General features: G+C 46.1%; 6 protein-coding genes across 7 annotated transcripts; 5 read left to right on the forward strand and 1 right to left on the reverse strand.

Moving 5' to 3' along the window:
• Positions 1-234: 234 nt before the first annotated feature.
• Positions 235-3,506, forward strand: LOC6543021 (origin recognition complex subunit 1). The gene is made up of 3 exons (XM_001970577.3): positions 235-1,667; positions 1,738-2,616; positions 2,677-3,506. Exons 1-3 carry the CDS (start codon positions 395-397, stop codon positions 3,264-3,266), a joined length of 2,742 nt encoding a protein of 913 aa, XP_001970613.1. The 5' UTR covers positions 235-394; the 3' UTR covers positions 3,267-3,506.
• LOC6543353 (GPI ethanolamine phosphate transferase 2) lies at positions 3,401-6,682 on the reverse strand. Its single transcript, XM_026978881.1, has 7 exons — positions 6,420-6,682; positions 5,799-6,357; positions 5,596-5,726; positions 5,324-5,538; positions 5,051-5,265; positions 4,268-4,998; positions 3,401-4,201 (listed from the first exon to the last, which is right to left on the reverse strand). Exons 1-7 carry the CDS (start codon positions 6,581-6,583, stop codon positions 3,433-3,435), a joined length of 2,784 nt encoding a protein of 927 aa, XP_026834682.1. The 5' UTR covers positions 6,584-6,682; the 3' UTR covers positions 3,401-3,432.
• A 346-nt stretch (positions 6,683-7,028) lies between these two features.
• Positions 7,029-9,014, forward strand: LOC6541164 (zinc finger protein 286A). Its single transcript, XM_001970579.3, has 3 exons — positions 7,029-7,574; positions 7,631-7,984; positions 8,042-9,014. The coding sequence occupies exons 1-3, from the start codon at positions 7,137-7,139 to the stop codon at positions 8,993-8,995; spliced, it is 1,746 nt and encodes a 581-aa protein (XP_001970615.2). The 5' UTR covers positions 7,029-7,136; the 3' UTR covers positions 8,996-9,014.
• A 718-nt stretch (positions 9,015-9,732) lies between these two features.
• LOC6541825 lies at positions 9,733-12,129 on the forward strand. The gene is made up of 4 exons (XM_001970580.3): positions 9,733-10,164; positions 10,226-10,489; positions 10,552-10,914; positions 10,971-12,129. The coding sequence occupies exons 1-4, from the start codon at positions 9,868-9,870 to the stop codon at positions 11,805-11,807; spliced, it is 1,761 nt and encodes a 586-aa protein (XP_001970616.1). The 5' UTR covers positions 9,733-9,867; the 3' UTR covers positions 11,808-12,129.
• A 238-nt stretch (positions 12,130-12,367) lies between these two features.
• Positions 12,368-14,651, forward strand: LOC6541106 (zinc finger protein 655). Of its 2 annotated transcripts, none has more exons than XM_001970581.3 (3): positions 12,368-12,877; positions 12,944-13,306; positions 13,363-14,651. In XM_001970581.3, the coding sequence occupies exons 1-3, from the start codon at positions 12,467-12,469 to the stop codon at positions 14,353-14,355; spliced, it is 1,767 nt and encodes a 588-aa protein (XP_001970617.1). In that variant the 5' UTR covers positions 12,368-12,466; the 3' UTR covers positions 14,356-14,651. The 2 variants fall into 2 exon arrangements, with proteins under 2 accessions (XP_001970617.1, XP_026834883.1); XM_026979082.1 differs by having other exon boundaries at positions 12,944-13,300; positions 13,363-14,488.
• Positions 14,652-14,708: 57 nt separating this feature from the next.
• On the forward strand, positions 14,709-16,991 carry LOC6541178 (elongation factor Tu). Its single transcript, XM_001970582.3, has 3 exons — positions 14,709-15,511; positions 15,571-16,336; positions 16,423-16,991. Exons 1-3 carry the CDS (start codon positions 15,107-15,109, stop codon positions 16,620-16,622), a joined length of 1,371 nt encoding a protein of 456 aa, XP_001970618.1. The 5' UTR covers positions 14,709-15,106; the 3' UTR covers positions 16,623-16,991.
• The last annotated feature ends 41 nt before the right edge of the window (positions 16,992-17,032 follow it).

Raw genomic sequence — 17,032 nt, forward strand, 5'->3', positions numbered from 1 at the left:
ATCGTCGGTTACCGCAGGCAGAAAATAAAACTATGTTAATATCCATATCCATATTTTAATATCCAGTTTAATCAGATCGAAAGTACAAACTTAAGCAAGTCAAAGTCTATTAAATTGCACTTTAAAAAATGTTTCTAGTTTCGAATATAACAGTTTTTTTAGGTGTAAGCAATAACTAGATGTGGCAACCCTCTTCGCGCACAAAGAAAGGTTGGCAGCCCAAGCCGCACTGATTGGTGTTGGATAACGTCGTGGGTGGAATTGCGCCAAAAACTGTAAACAGCGCGGCAAGCTGATCGACCGCAAAAGCAGGGGAGCCAGTCTAGTCAAGACCCAATTTAATTATTGCTGACGTTGGCGACTTGTTAAAACCACTGATAGTGATAGCAGCGCGATGGTTAATAAAGAGAACGCCCGCAGTGTGGGCCAGCAGGTGCAGTGGATCGGAAGCCAAGACGCACTACCGCCAGTAAAGTATCTGGAGCACAAGAACGTCTACTTCTACCAGAAGTGCATCTACGGCCCGTTGACTTTGTCCGTTGGCGACTTTATACTGGTGTCGAACGCGGATGCCGCCGAGCCTGACACAGTGAGTGGATGCGACGTGGCACGGATCCTGCACATGTATGAGCTGCGCGAGGTAACCGATCGCGAGCCCTGTCGCGCCATCGTCCAGTGGTACTCCTGGCCCAGCGCCATTCCGCACAACCATTACGACAACGAGGAGGTGGCAATAGACTTTAGCCTGGAGGTGATCGAGGAGCATCGCCCGTACGATAACGACGTAGCCCTCGGTGCCATCTACCGCAAGTGCATGGTACTGGAAAGCACCTCTGAAACATCCGCGCAGGAGGTTCTCAGCCGACAATCCAAGAAACTGAAGTCCACGGCCTGCCCAATGTTTGTCAGCCGGTACAGGTTTGTCAGGGTGAAGCGGAGATATCGCTTAATTCCCTTGGAAATTCACTTGGAGCAGCCGAAGGAAGATACCCGGCAATCCCGCAAATCCCTAACAGCACACAGAGAATCCAAGCGAACAGTATCCGACCGCCACGATGACACAGCTGGCGAAAAACGACGACGTGCATCCATGGCAGGTGCGAATTCCGTAGAGTTCATCGATGTCAACTGCTTCAGCTGCGAAAATAAGGTGTCGCCCATCAAGATCGTGGGCGGACGCAGTGTAGTGCGGTTGTCTGAGAAGAAAACGGCCCCGGAGATTAATGCCAACTATCTTCCGGCTTCTCCCCTCACTGAAAAGAACGCTAAGGTGGAGACACCGAAATCCCGGGCCTCGGCAGCCCGCCGCAACCTTAATCTCAGCCTGGATCGCGGAGCGGATACCACTGCCGACTCAGACTGCCTGAATTACTCAATTGTTCAGCAAACTCCTGATCCCAAAACACCTTCCAACGACATGAAGATCAAGCTGCGCCTTTCGGAGAGAAGGCGTTCGGTGCGCCTCGCATCCATGGACGCGGATCCCTTGTCGTTAGAGGAGGCCGTACCCAATGCACAAGGACGGAAGCGATTGGGCGTGGCCAATGGTGATATCTACCATACCCCCACCAAAAAATCCAAAGAGCCTGTAGAACCAGCAGCGACCACCGAGCAAACACCCTCGACAAGGCGTAAAAGCATCCTGAAATCAGCCACCAGTCGATTGGGTAAGTAGTTGATCTTTCTCATACATTACTCATTCTCACGCATTAAAATCATTTTCCTTGATTTATTTAGCTGAGGGCACGCCCAGGCGTAGTATTCATTTGTCTAACATTGTGGAACAGCGCGTATTCAAGGATAATGAAATAATATCCACTCCTAAAAGGGGGCGTCCCAAGAAAATAGTTCGAGACGAGGACGAGGACTACTCGCCAAAGAAGTCAGTTCAAAAGACGCCCACGCGAACGCGTCGTTCAAGCACCACCACCAAAGCAGCGACGACACCCAGCAAAGGGATTACAACCGCAACTACAACCCCAATGACGCCCTCCCAAAAAATGAAGAAGATACGAGCTGGTGAACTTAGCCCCAGCATGCAACAGCGCACTGACCTTCCAGTGAAGGACTCCAGCAAATCGGAACTGCAGCTGGCACGGGAACAGCTTCACGTCTCTGTTGTGCCAAAAAGCTTGCCGTGCCGCGAACGGGAATTTGAAAACATTTACGCCTTTCTGGAGGGCAAGATCCAGGACCAGTGCGGCGGCTGCATGTATGTGTCTGGAGTTCCGGGAACTGGAAAAACGGCCACTGTAACTGGAGTTATACGTACCCTGCAGAAGCTGGCAACGCAGAATGAGCTGCCTGCCTTTGAGTATCTGGAGATTAATGGCATGCGACTGACTGAACCGCGTCAAGCCTACGTGCAAATCTACAAACAGCTCACGGGCAAGACTGTGTCCTGGGAGCAGGCACACGCTCTGCTGGAGAAACGGTTCACTACACCGGCGCCTCGTAGAGTTACCACTGTGCTACTGGTTGATGAGCTGGATATCTTGTGCAACCGGCGCCAAGATGTGGTCTATAATTTGCTCGACTGGCCCACCAAGTCGGCGGCCAAACTAGTAGTGGTCACCATTGCCAACACCATGGACTTGCCTGAGCGCTTGCTGATGGGTAAGGATTAATTCCATATATTCCCAATTGCTCCTCTAACGTTCATTGTTTTTCATTTAGGCAAAGTCACCTCTCGTCTTGGCCTTACACGACTTACATTCCAACCGTACAGCCATAAGCAGCTGCAAGAGATAGTTACCGCCCGTTTGGGAGGCTCTGAGGCATTCAAAGGCGAGGCCGTGCAGCTAGTGGCGCGCAAGGTAGCCGCCGTCTCCGGTGATGCTCGCCGAGCTCTGGACATCTGCCGGCGTGCTACAGAAATTGCTGATATGGCTGCGGTGAAGTGCGTAACAATGCTTCACGTACAGCAGGCATTGGCTGAGATGATAGCCAGTGCCAAGGTGCAGGCCATTAGAAACTGCTCGCGGATGGAGCAGATCTTCTTGCAGGCAGTAGCAGCGGAAGTTACGCGCACAGGCGTCGAGGAGACCACTTTCATGGGCGTCTACCAGCAGGTGGAAACCATCGCCGCCTTCATGGGCGTGACCTTTCCACCACCAGGACGCGCCCTCCGCTTGTGCTCCAAGCTGGGCGCCGAGCGACTCATCATTAGCGAACACTCCCGCAATGATCTCTTTCAGAAAATCCTGCTAAACGTCAGCGCTGATGACATTCACTACGCCCTCAGAGTGGCAGAGATGGTCAACTGAGAAATAACAAATGGGAAGCTATTTAAGCAGTTTAACATTAAATTCTCATCTGCATTTTTAAAACTTAAATCAAGCTTACTACCCGTTCGCCACGCTACACATTTTAAAATAATGCATTACTCATAAAACATTGAAATAGCATAAGCATATTTAAATTATTTCTTTTTTAAGCGTCATGTTTAAACAATTTAAAGTACAAACTCGTTACTAAAAATACCAAATAAAACACCAGCACAGTGTAACAGTCGTAAAGAACTTTTGGTGAAAATACGGAATAGATAAAAAGGTGGTAGCGGAAGCCCACCAAGAGGCAGAGGTAGAAGGCCGCCGGCAACATGATCAGCGCGGCGTAGAGCGGAGCTATCAGCGAGTCCGCGGCAATCGAATAAGGAGGCTGTAGCTGCATGATACCCACACTGCGCAGATCCGAGCGCAGAGTATGGACAACTAAATAGAGGAATGCATGAATATCCGCACTGTAAGTGTTGAGGGTGACAAAGATGGCAACGATCGATGGGTTGTAGCTTGTCTGCCCGATATAACCCGGCGTTAGGTCAATGGTGGATAGGCTGTTCGAGTTTCCCTGGTAAAAGAAGAACATCCTGGACAGGAATATGGTCATGATGATCTTGTACACATGTACCAGTCGCACGGAGAACTTTCGGGCACTTGTCCCATAAACATCGCACAGCTTATAAGTTTGCTGCAGGGCCACGAGAAGCACGGGCAGGAGTAAGATATTTTGAACCCGTTGCAAAAGCGCAGCTAAGAGCAGGGAACTGCTGAGGTTCGTCTGTAGTAACTGCAATAATGCACCTGTGGGCGGCATTTTCCCAAAGGTGTTCGTTTGAGGCAGCGCCGCCCGGTAGCCCAGCACCAAAACCAGTGCCAAACAGCACCAGAAGGTCACTAGCGTCGGCACCATAAGTTTTGCACTAGAAATTGGAGAACCATTATACAAATTGTTTTGGCTGACTTAACATAGACATATTTAAACTTACGCCATATGCGGAGGAATGTCGAAGAAAATCACCTGGCCGTTTAGCCCTCGGAAGCAGTAAACCATAAATAAAGCTGCTCCACTGGCCACCGACTGCGTCAACTGGCTGTGACGATGCAGGCGTGCCCAGAGCAACAGTAGCGAAAATATCACGACGGTGCTCCGGATAGCCTGCAGCCTGTGAATGTAGCGCATCAATGTGAGCAACATAAGTACCACAAGCACTTTACGCATTTGCCACAGACAGGTTGACGCAATAGTGTACAGATGACGGCCATTTAGTTCCACGTTGGTTTTGGTGATACGCCATCGAAGCGTTCGGAATGCCGTCAACAGGATGAGGGTATTACCCAGGTAATACCACGTCTTGTACTCGTACTCAATAAACGAGGAGGAACCAAGAGTTAAAGTGCGTATAGCATAACAAGCTAGCAAAGGTTTCGGTAATGGAATGGAAATCTTTAGACGACGTGTGTATATCGGAGGTAACGCAATCTTGAGCAGCGCCTGCGCCACATCGGTTGTAAGGTAAACAGCTATTGAAATGGGTACCAATAGAAGAATGCTGTAAAGCGTAGAACTGGTCATGATGATGTCCAATGCATGACTAGTACAATTTAAGATGACAGCAGCAATCACAGATAGCCACAGCTGTCCCACTTTTAATCCGTCCAACTGAAGCTGTTCGGTGAGATCCAAGTACAAGACGCTGATCACAATATGAAGGGATGTCTGAAAGATCATGGTCACTATAGCGTGCTTCATAACTGGACGGAAATCTTACCGATGTGGTTAAAGATAATCCAAGCGCTATAAATCCGTAGTCGAACTTCACTAGGGATTCGGAAAGTAGACCGGAAATCTCGCGGGCCACGCGCATATAATTTAGCTTTGCATTCTGGTAGTAAACCTGACTGGCTCCACCTCCACCGCCCTCTCTCAAAGGTTGCAGTAGCTTCTTGTGCAACAAGGTGGCATTCTGATACCACGTGTAGTAATCTGAAGAATACAAGAATAATGAACTAAACAAATCGGCGCGGAAGGATCATAACCTTACCGCTCCGATGGACTCTTTCGTGGCCGAACTTCACTCGCGCCTTGTTGAGCAAGTGGTGGGCATTGTAGAAGTAAGCATACAACTGGTGCTCCAAAGACAACGACTGCAGCATCTCCGGTATTAGACACCCAATGGAGAGAGTGGGTATTTCAACAGACAGAAGCACTGAAAGGGTAGGTGCCAAGTCAATTTGGTTGTACAGTTTTCTTACGGATCTGGGCCAAAAAAATAAGAGATTATTATTTTTATTTTGATTGTTTTTTATGACTTACGTTGTTTGGCTGCAGTTGTTAGAATACAAATATAAAGGTACTAGAGTTTCGGCAGGCGTGTTACCGCCATGTCCTCCGCCATCAGCCATGCCATGATCTCCGGTCAGCATAAGCAAGACGTTGGGAAAGCTCTAAAAAAAAAAAAAAAAATAGGGGGGTTATATTACAGCTTCCCCTTTATATCAAGCTGTATAATAAATTACCTTATGATCCAATATTTTTTTCACCGCTTCATCCATTTCCTTTAGCTTGAGGGGCACCCTAGGACTGGCATTGCCTTCGACATGACCAATGTGATCGAGGCCCAGATAGTGTAAAATCAGCAGAGACCAGTCACTCCGCTCCAGCTCAGTCTCCAGTGCATTGGTCACATTTCTATCGCCTTCATAGAAGTCGTTAACATAGAAGGAATCATGGTTTTCAGCATGCCGTGTGAACTCGCTGGGAAAGAGCTTCACCCATGTGTGGTCACCGGCGAAGGAAACAACTCGATTCTGCTGCTTTAGGCGGTGCAAGAACGAGTCCTGCATCTGCTCCGTGTGGCCCACGTTTAACGCAATGTCGATGAAGTTTGAAAGGGTACCGGTGGTGATGCTTTTCAAGCGAGGCATAGTTACGGTTGGTATATCCACATGAAGCTTAAGCTTCTCGCAAGCCCTAGAATAAGCCACCGGCATAGACGTGGCATCTGGAAAATCATCGCGCAACGCGTCGACCAGTAGCAGCACAACAGAGTCGTAGGCAGGAGGCGGCGGCGTCACTCTGCAAAGGGTAACGAGCATTATCGGGGCGGTATCTATGAAATAATCAGCTTCGAAACTCACTCCACGCCGAGCAATGCGGTGGGCCGGCCTTCTGGCACGGTGCTTTCCTCCTCCGCCACCGAATAGGAGGCCGGAAAGAAGCCAATTAGAAAGAGCACGGCGCCGCAAAGAAACACCGTGAGCATGCCGATGGTATAAACCAGCCGACTTTTGTGCTGTTCCATCTTCTTATTTTCATCGAAAGTTTCGCGCTCCACCAAAAACCACAACAAATATAATTGCCCCCCGTCAGCTGGAAGTGAAATATAAACACTAGCCAATCGATGAATGCTGCATGCTATCGATAGGCGACTAGCCTTTGCCTGGCTTAGGTATAAGAAAACTGATTAGAGCTATCGCTCAATTGATTATTAATTATTATTAATTATTATTATTATATTATTAATTATTATTATTATTACTAAAGCTATGGTCTTACGGATACGTAACAGTATTATTTAAGAAAACTCTTATCTTTATGAAAATTATCAGTACATAATGTTATTAATGTTTTGCGTCATTTTTCAAAATGTACGTATATTAATTTATAATTAATTTTAAATATTTATAGGTAAACTCTTACTTATGTATAAAAGGATAAGATTGAATCATATATTTCCAAAAATGAAATAATTTACTAAAATCTATCGTCCCCTTTTGCCCATTTGTGACTGCGCCTATGGCCCCATAGTGGCTCGGATATAAACAAACGCCTTTTATTATTGCATTAAACTTAAAATGGAAACTTGCGGCCTTATCTGTGTGAGCAGGGACTACGAGAACTTCCTGATGCGCTGTTCCTACTGTGCAACGGACGTGGAGGTGGCCCAGTGGCAGGAGTTTGTGCTCCACATCCGCAACATGCATAGTAAAGTGAGAAGCATGGAAGACGACTTCGACCAAATAAGGGGAAATGTGTCTGAGGTGGTAGAAGCGGAGCTTGGGCAGGTAGACCCTCCAGAGGAGCAACCACAAGCGGAAGAGCTGATAGCTCAGGAAGAGGAATTGGTGGACGGAGCCAGTGTGAAGCTGAATGAAAACACAGTTCAAACGACAAACGAGACAGAGGAGTCGGACGCCTCTTTGTTTACAGATCCAGAAGAATCTGACCAGGAGGAGGAACCAAGTGAACTAACTCTGGATGATGCAAATTTAATATCCACACCCACCTACAAGGTCTTTTTAGGAGTAATTCATGATTGTGCTAAACTAATTTAAGGTTTCAACTTCAGTTTCATCCATCCTTCTTTCGGCGAGACCATCGAACCTTAAAGTTCATAGAGATCTACAAAACTCACCCGTGCCTCTGGCATCCCGCACACAGCGACTACAAGGAACCCAAGAAATGCAAAGAAGCCCTGAGGCGTATGGCAACTGATTTGGAGGCAGCTGTGTCCGTGTTCCTAAACGAGATTACTTTAAAACTGGCCATCAAAAAAGTACACATGCAGTTCAACACCGTACACAAGCGGGTGCTGTCTGGAAAACAAAAACCTCAATCTCTGGCTTTCAGTATATATAAATTGTGTAGCTTCTTGAAGGCTAGCAATGATGAAGAAGGCTCTAAAAATAACGAAAAAATCCAGGCAAGATATTTAACTTTATTAAAATAGAAATGGTTATTAACTTGACTTTGCCCCCAGCTTGATTTCTCAAAGAAAAACAAGCTGACTACCGACCTGATAGAGATGTATGCAAACTTTCCGCAGCTGTACGACTCCGCCCACAAAGAGTTCTCAAATATGAACTCTCGAAAACAGGCTTACGAGAGCATGGCTGCAGAGTTCTCAGTGCCCAACGTGGACATAAACAGCGACGACATCTTCCGAGCCATACAGAATCTTCGCCAGTGGTACTACAAGAGCACCAAACATGCCATTAATACCGGAAGTGCAGCCGAGAAGTTCTACTTAGAGGTGTGCCGGTTCATGCCTCCAAAGATGTACAAGCAGCGGTTGGTCTGCGAGATTTGCCACCAGATCACGTCGTCGGATCACGTCCTGCAGTCGCACATCTTCAAGGCGCACAACATCGGCGAGCTGCCGTTCAAATGCACCTTGTGCGACCGGAGTTTTGTGGGGCGTTGCGAGTTGGCGAACCACATGCAGCGGGTCCACATCGGCAAGACCCACAAGTGCACCCATTGTGACCGCACATTCGCTGTGATGTCGGACCTGCAACTGCACATCCGTACTCACACTGGCCACAAGCCTTACGTCTGCGAGCATTGCGGCAAAGCCTTCCGACTAAGGTCCCAAATGACGCTTCACGTTAGGGCTATTCACACCAAAATCAGAGCTTTTAAGTGCTCCATGTGTCCCAAAGACTTTGTGAAAAAGGTCGATCTATCGGATCACATCAAGGGCCATTTAAATATCCGAGACAAAATTTGCAGTGTGTGCGGTAAGGGATTCACCAGCTGCCATGCACTGATCCGACACCGGCAGATTCACTCCGAGGTGAAGAAGTTTGTGTGCAAACTCTGCGACTCCAGGTTCTCCCAGTTTGTGGGTCTTAATACGCACATGAAGCGCACCCACAACATTCTTCGTAACAATTCACAAAAGGGTACGGACGCTGTGGATGCCGAGCACTGAATTTGCTAAAATTTGCATTTATTGCATTTTCATTTTTGCAAAGGATCAAAAATAAAGAAACAACTCCAATTAGTTGAATACAACCTCTTTATAAATTCCATATCAAACTCTTTACAGTTATAATACCCGTACTCGTAGAATAAAAGGATATGCTAGACTCGTTTAAAATTATGAAGCCAATTCGAACTGGCCATGTCCGTCCGTATGAACGTCGAGGTCTCAGGAACTACAAAAGCTAAAAGTTGAGAATATTATGCATGTTAGCACACCCATTCTTACGCCCACAAAACGCTTAAAACTGTCACGTCCGAAATTTGAAAATTGTTTTGATTTTTTTACATTTTATTATTTGTTTTGTCAATTTCTATAGGCATGCCAAAAATGTTCTTGCTACGCCGACTCTAAGGCCGACAAACTGTCCAAAACTGCCACGCCCACACTTTTGAAAAATGTTTTGATATTTTTTAAATAGTTTTTCCCCAATTTCTATCAATATTCAAAAACAAGTTTAAATTTCTCGTTCGCACTTCCACTAGCTGTACCCTACTGTACAAGAATTGTCTTACATTCTTATACGACAATTAAAATATACTAGTTATTATAAAGATCTATTCATAAGAAGCTGGCTATTTTCTCTGTCATAGGCACCGCCAAAAGTATTTAAAACGTATATTTATTTTTTAAATCTTATTTCAAATTTTATATCGAAGGCGTTACTTTTCGAGATAACCTATCGATAGGCAAGTATTTCAGTCGTTGACCAACACAGTCCCAAACGAACAAAAAAAAATTATCGTCTTAAATAAACGAAGGTTTTTTCAGAAAAGGGAAATTTTTCAAGCTGAAGTCAGATCAGAGCATCCAACGTAAGCATGGAGCTGTGCGGCAGTGTGATGACCAACTCCAAGTATGAGCTGTTCCGGCTGAAATGCCTGTACTGCAGCATAGAGAGCGAGCTAAAGGATTGGGAGCTGTTCATCGTCCATGTGAAGACGGCGCACTACAGCGATGACGACGACTTTAAGATTAATGAAACCAAAGATGACTCCCAAGATCTATACTGCGTCGTTGACGCCGCGGACCCAGCCATCGCCTATGGTCCGGACGAGTTCTTCGAGGTGATTGAAACCAGCAATGGGGAGGATCAATGGATGGAAGCTGATAGCAATGTAAGGGTCACCTCACTTACCAAAGGGTAGCCGAAATAAATGGGGGTTTCGTTCTCCTTAGGATGTCCAGTACATAGAAGACGCCACTGCTTGGTCTGCAGCTACAGGCAATTTCTGCGAGTACGGTCCAGGCGGCAGCTCATCGGAGCTTCCAACCGAAAGGGAATTCACGCAAATGGAGGAGTCGTCACAAAATCACATACCCTTAAACACAGACGACGATGACGTTGATTGTAGTGACTTCTTTATGTCTGAGGATGACTTGGCACCTCCTAAGAAACCTGGAAGACCGCCCAGACGAACAAGACCAGGTCAGGTTTTCAAGGTTAGTACGGACTAGTACGGATTTCGCCTTAGCTAGACCTCCCACTAAACAGCGTCATTCAGTTCAAAGTTTCGTTTATTCGGAGCAACCCCCGTGTCCTGCATTTGATCCAAGCGTACAAAGAGCATCCCTGCCTTTGGAACCCCTCCGATGAACACTACCAAGACGAACCTGCTCGAAATATGGCATACGAGACGATTATGGAACGCATGGACTGCAAGGCCAATGTTCTCTTCACCGTGGAAGAGCTAAAGAAAACGCTCGAGCAACTGCACGTGCAGTACACGCTAGCTCGGGAGACAAAACAAAAGGGAAAGCTTGTTGGACTTGCAGCGCGTTACTTTGCCAAGTGCGAGTACCTTAGTGTGGCGCCTGTCGTAACGCCCAGGGAAACCGAGGAGGACGATGACTTGACTGCAATTAAGGTAATAACAAGCACACTATAATTTAACTCCTTTTAAACGACAAATACTTTTTGCAGCTTAACTTTAAAGAGGAAAACCTGGTCACCAGCTCATTTATAGAGACCTATGCAAACTATCCCGTGCTTTATAATCCTGCGCTGGAAGATTTTGGCTCAATAGAGACGCGTGCAGATGCCTACAGAAGAATGGCAAAGGAATTTCAGCCAGTGGTCAAGGCCAACGAAACGGACGTTTACATTGCGGTCAATAAGCTGCGCCGTTGGCTGTATGATGCCATGCGTCGCCTCAAGTCCAAGGAATTGATTCAGAAATGCTGCAAACAAGAGGTTCAGTATCTGCAAATGTGCAGCTTCTTGCCAGCCAAGGGTTCTGAAAGCCAGGTGCTGTACTGTGACTACTGCGAAAAACGTTTCCACGGCGACTATAACCTACGGGTGCACATCGTCAAGGCGCATGAGGTGGGCGACCTACCATATCTCTGCTCGTTCTGCCCGAGGCGCTTCGACCGGCAAGTAGACATGGACCGTCACAAGCTGCGCACCCACTTTGAACGGAAGCTGAAGTGCCAGTACTGCGACAAGACGTTCGCCGTTGATACCGACTTAAAGGTGCATACACTAATCCACACGGGCGAGAGACCTCACGTCTGTGACATCTGCGGTAAGACATTCCGGCTCAAGCTACTCCTGGACCACCATGTCAACGGGGTTCACCTGAACATAAGACCGTATAGCTGCAACATGTGCAACAAAACCTTCCGCAAGAAGTTCGAGTTGGCCAACCATATCAAAGGCCACTTGAATATCCGTGATAAAAAGTGCGAGTACTGTGATGCCGCGTTCTATGACCACTCTTCGCTTTCCAGACATCGCCGCAGTCATAGGTCGGAATGAATTCTTGACTTAAGAACATTTTTTAGAAACTGCATTGTTTTTGATATTTAGAATCAGTTTGCTCGTTCTCCGTAAGTAATATGACTTCATTTGTTGTAAATCAAGAATAAACATACGTTAGTGATTCTATAATAAGATTGTTCTTAAGCAGTTACGGCTTTTGTGTATATGCCTTTTTATACACTTTTGTGTTAAAAATTGGTTCACAGAATGTATTATTAATTTAAAAAGAAGAAATATAAGTTTTAGTCTCAATTTTTTGAATCGGAATTTATATTAAAATACAGCACACCATTAAACGTTACGATAATCCTAAATATAATTAAAGGAACAAAAAAACAAATGTTTTTATGAGTCCCAAAAGTTGAAAAAATATGTATTTAATAAAATGAAATGAATTCAAAAGTTCATTTTGGGACCAATTAAAATATTTTAAATCCAAATATATTTTAAAGCAACATTTAAAATTCAACTAAAGATCTTAAGTTCTGTAATGTATAAAAAATTAATCATATTTAAAATATTTTCCAACATTGAGTCGATTTCTTATCAATGGATTCCGCGGGTGATTTTTCAACACTGACCAGCAGGTGTTTATCGATACATGGCGTTGTTGTTGTGCTATTTTGCATTGTATTTTATTTGTTTGTAAGCAAATCATGGTGGTTTGCGGGAACATTTTGGCCCGGAACAACTTCGAGCACTTTGTTCTGGCGTGTGCTCACAAAAATGACTGCTACGTGGAGATGGAGTTCGAGAGGTGGCGTGAGTTTATCGTGCACGTCAAGGAGCACCTGGAAGCAATTCCAAACACGCAGCAAGAGCTCACTGCTTCCGCAGTCATTTCGTCCGCCAAATGTGAGGAAGGGGTATTGCCAGCCAAGGTGTTCATAGTGGAGGAGCTGCCGGAAAATTGCCTGCCTGAAGACATGTTCGTTGACCTGCCACCTTCCTCAGAGAACGACGAGAGCGCCAGCCTGGAGGAGGACGACGAGGTGGAGTCCCCCACGATGACAGTTGACTGCGAAATGGGCAGCAGAAAGTCCAAAAATTTTGCTCCTTTATCCAAAGTAAGCAACTGACTTGACTAGCCACAAAGACCAACAAATTAAAGCAGATGTTTTGCATCCCGTCAGTTCAATCCCACGTTTTACCGACGCAGTCCACGGATCACACAGTTTATCGATCTGTACCAGCAGCAGACATGCCTTTGGGATCCAGCGGATAAGTCGTACAAGGACAAGGAGAAACGCACAGCTGCATATGAGGAGTTGCTGGTGCAATTAAAGACCACAGTTAACCTTCACCTAACGGCCTACAAGCTGAAGAAGTGCATCACCAGCCTACACGAGCAATATGCGGCGATTACGCGACAGAAGAAAACCCAGAAATTGTCCAAGGTTCCACTGTACTACCATGGAAAGTACAGCTTTCTGGCAGAGCGCGGTAGTCTGGAGGACGCGGACAGCGATGATGACGTCGCTGATGGCAAGGTAAAGGTAAGTCAGAGTGAGAAACTGCTTATTAAGCAACTCTAATGCTTACCCCACGACAGCTGGTGTTCACAGAGGAGAATCAACTGACCACTGAGTTTATTGACTTGTACTCAAAGTTTCCCCAACTGTACGACCCCGCACACGAGCACTTCTGCAATCTTAATGTACGAAAGTCATCGCTTATAGAGATCACTGACCTACTGACTACGAAGTTTTCGTTAGGCCTGATCACCCACTACGATGTGTACGACAGTATTCAGAGCATGCGCCAATGGTATTCGCGACGGATCAAAACCCTCACCGACGTCCAATCGGTGGGCCTCTCGCTGGCCGAGAAGCAGTACATTGAGCGATGCAAGAGCTTTATGCCCACCAAAACATTCAGGCAGAAGCTGAAATGTGAAGTTTGCGAGAACGCCTATAGCACAGATCACGCCCTGCAAGCTCATCAGTTCCGGGATCACAAGATGGGCGAGGGAGGTTGGTTTCGTTGCACGCTTTGCGAGCTGAACTTCGATCGAAGGTGCCACCTGCAGCAGCACATCCAGCGTGTGCACATGGACAAGAACTTTGTCTGCGACATCTGCAGCAGGAGTTTTGCCTTTGGCAATCAACTGGCTATCCACAAACGCACACATGACGAGAAGCACGTCGCCAAGCCATTTGTCTGCGAGTTCTGCGGCAAGTGTTTTAAGCAAAAAATCCAAATGACCACCCACGTAACTGCGGTTCACACCAAGGTCCGAGCCTTCAAGTGCGACATGTGCCCCAAGGACTTCCTGACTAAGCGCGACCTTAAGGACCACGTAAAAGCGCACCTGAACATCCGCGACAAGGTCTGCGAGGTCTGTCAGAAGGCTTTTACCAATGCCAACGCCTTAGTCAAGCACCGACACATCCACAAGGAGAAGACTCTGCAATGCTCGCTGTGCACGACGCGCTTCTCGGAGCGAGTTAGTCTGGGCGTCCACATGCGGCGCACGCACAAGATAATTAAGAGCTCTCTGTCGACGAGCGATGCGCTTTTTACACACACATTCCCTCAGCCTTAAGACATTTCCAAACAATAACAAATATTTACATACGTTAATAATTAGAAAATATGACTATAGTGCCAAAAAACAAATTTATTTTGAAATATTCATCTTAATGTATTATTACTCCCATATATTTGTTTATATTGGAACAAGAAATTTGACAATATATTTATTTAAGCTTGCAAAACTCAAAACAGCACTGTAATTCTTAAACAGTAGGTAAAATATTGTACAAAATATTTTTATTAACTTCCTTTCGATATATTCTATTTACAGATCATTCATCTGATTTTTTTCTAATAAAGACTGCACTCAACACTTTGCATTACAAAGGCATACACTTTGCGATGTAGTGGCTTAGAAACACAAAAAAAGACTGCATTTTGTAATCGAACATTCAAGGGTCAATATTAAATTTTACTTTTATTGCCCATTTGGGGATTTGGTGGATATAAACTACATATGTACGTATACATATAAACATGACGTGGCAATTTGAGCTACTCATGCTTGCATGCCAGTTGAAGTTCCTTTGCTCTGCCGTTAGAGATATTTGTTTCCACTATGCGTCAAGTAGTATAATTTAAAGAATTTTATAATAATACCTTTAAGAGAGATAACTTCCGGTAATCAAAATTTTCAAAATTATCAACACACCTATTTTTGTGCTGTGCAGCACTGGCTAACAGCTGTTCGTGTTTTGGTTTTCCGCGACGTGCTCGGTGTTACGTGCTCTGCAGGAATACCTCAGATCTGGAGAGGAGAGATGAGCGGACTCCTTCCAAAGTTGTGGCGGCAATGTGAAGTGGGGCTAGTGCGCCGACTCAGCCAGTCACTGATCGGCCCCGGCTTCAGTCACAGCCGCTGGACAGGGACTCGTCTCCTGTCCACGAATGCGGATAAAAATCCGGCCACTGGACTCCGGGAATTGCCCCATTGTAATGTGGGCACCATTGGTCACGTGGACCATGGTAAAACGACACTGACCGCCGCCATTACCAAAATCCAGTCACAGAAGGGTCTGGCGGAGTGCCTGTCCTACGACCAGATCGATCGGGCGCCCGAGGAAAAGGCTCGGGGCATAACTATAAATGCTTGCCATATTGGGTATTCCACTGCAGAGCGAACCTACGCTCACACGGATTGCCCGGGTCATGCAGACTACATAAAGGTAACTCAGGCAAATGAACATGTTGCACCAACTTAACGAAACTTATATCTGATCTGCAGAACATGATCTCTGGAGCCTCTCAAATGGATGGCGCTATCCTAGTTGTGGCTGCCACCGATGGCCAAATGCCCCAGACTCGCGAACACCTTCTTCTGGCAAAACAGGTGGGCATCCAGCGCATCATAGTCTTTATCAACAAGGCCGATCTGGTGGACCAGGAGGTTCTAGAACTGGTCGAAATCGAGATGCGTGAAATGTTGAGTGACTTTGGCTTTGATGGTGTGAATAGCCCGGTGATTTGTGGCTCAGCGTTACTGGCCCTTCGCGAAGATAAGTCGGAGTTCGGGGTTCCCTCAATTGAAAAGCTACTTGAGCAATGCGACACTTACATACCAACGCCGCAGCGCGATATCGCGTCCCCATTTATACTGCCAATAGATAATGCTTTTACGGTACCTGGAAGGGGAACCGTGGTCGTGGGAACCATCAAAAGGGGCACCATTCCCCGGAACGCGGATGCCGATCTCCTGGGCTTCAATCAGAACCTGAAGACGAGCATTAGTGACATCCAGATATTCCGGAAGAGCGTGCCCCAGGCACAGGCTGGCGAGAACGTCGGTGCACTGCTGCGAGGTATTAAAATATCCACCGTGGAGCGGGGAATGCTGCTGTGCGCGACCGGTTCCGAGGACATATCCAACCACTTTGAAGGTTCCATGTACCTGCTATCGCGGGCCGAGGGCGGTCGAGTCAAGCCCATGCTCTCCAAGTATATCCAGCAGCTCTTCAGCCAGACGTGGAATATTCCAGCCAGAATTGACATAAGTAAGTTAAATTCTTCAATTTTAGAACAAGTCAATAGGCTACTGTCTACTGTTGTCTACAAAATGAGCAAATTAATACCATTGCAGTTCCAAGTGAGGCTATGCTAATGCCGGGCGAGCATGGACAGGTGCGCGTCACGCTGATGAGGAAAATGGTCATGACGCCGGGCCAAGCCTTCACAATCCGCGAGAACGGAGCCACGGTTGCTACCGGAATGGTGACGCAGCGCCTGCCGTCTCTTGACCTGCCTAAAAACAAGTTATCAAAAGTCTTGGTGGATTGTTAACGACTCAAGATTTTATTTGTAAAAATTCATAAATTGCTGTTCATTATACAGGAGTACTTGATTTTTATTATATATATTTGTATGTGTTTAGGTAACACATGTTACCTGCCTAGAATGTTTCAAACAAATGACAATGTGGGTTAGGCTTGCATAGTCTTCCGACATCTCTGAGAAACACCACTAACAAGTTACAAGCTACGCAGAAAATGAGAATACATAAATAAATGAAATGCAACAGCAATGCTTCGGTGAGCTCTTTGAGTCTTATTCTATCATCTGTAGGCTTTACAAGTTTTTAAGGCAACAAATCAGCCTGGTTAAGTACAATCATTGTATGTATATAGATTTATTTATGATTTAAGGTACAAGGTTTAGGCAAGGAATGATTTCTTTATGGTCGGAGTCTAACT

Source organism: Drosophila erecta, unplaced genomic scaffold (assembly GCF_003286155.1).
Source record: "Drosophila erecta strain 14021-0224.00,06,07 unplaced genomic scaffold, DereRS2 tig00000055-arrow-pilon, whole genome shotgun sequence".
Lineage (NCBI taxonomy): Eukaryota > Metazoa > Arthropoda > Insecta > Diptera > Drosophilidae > Drosophila > Drosophila erecta.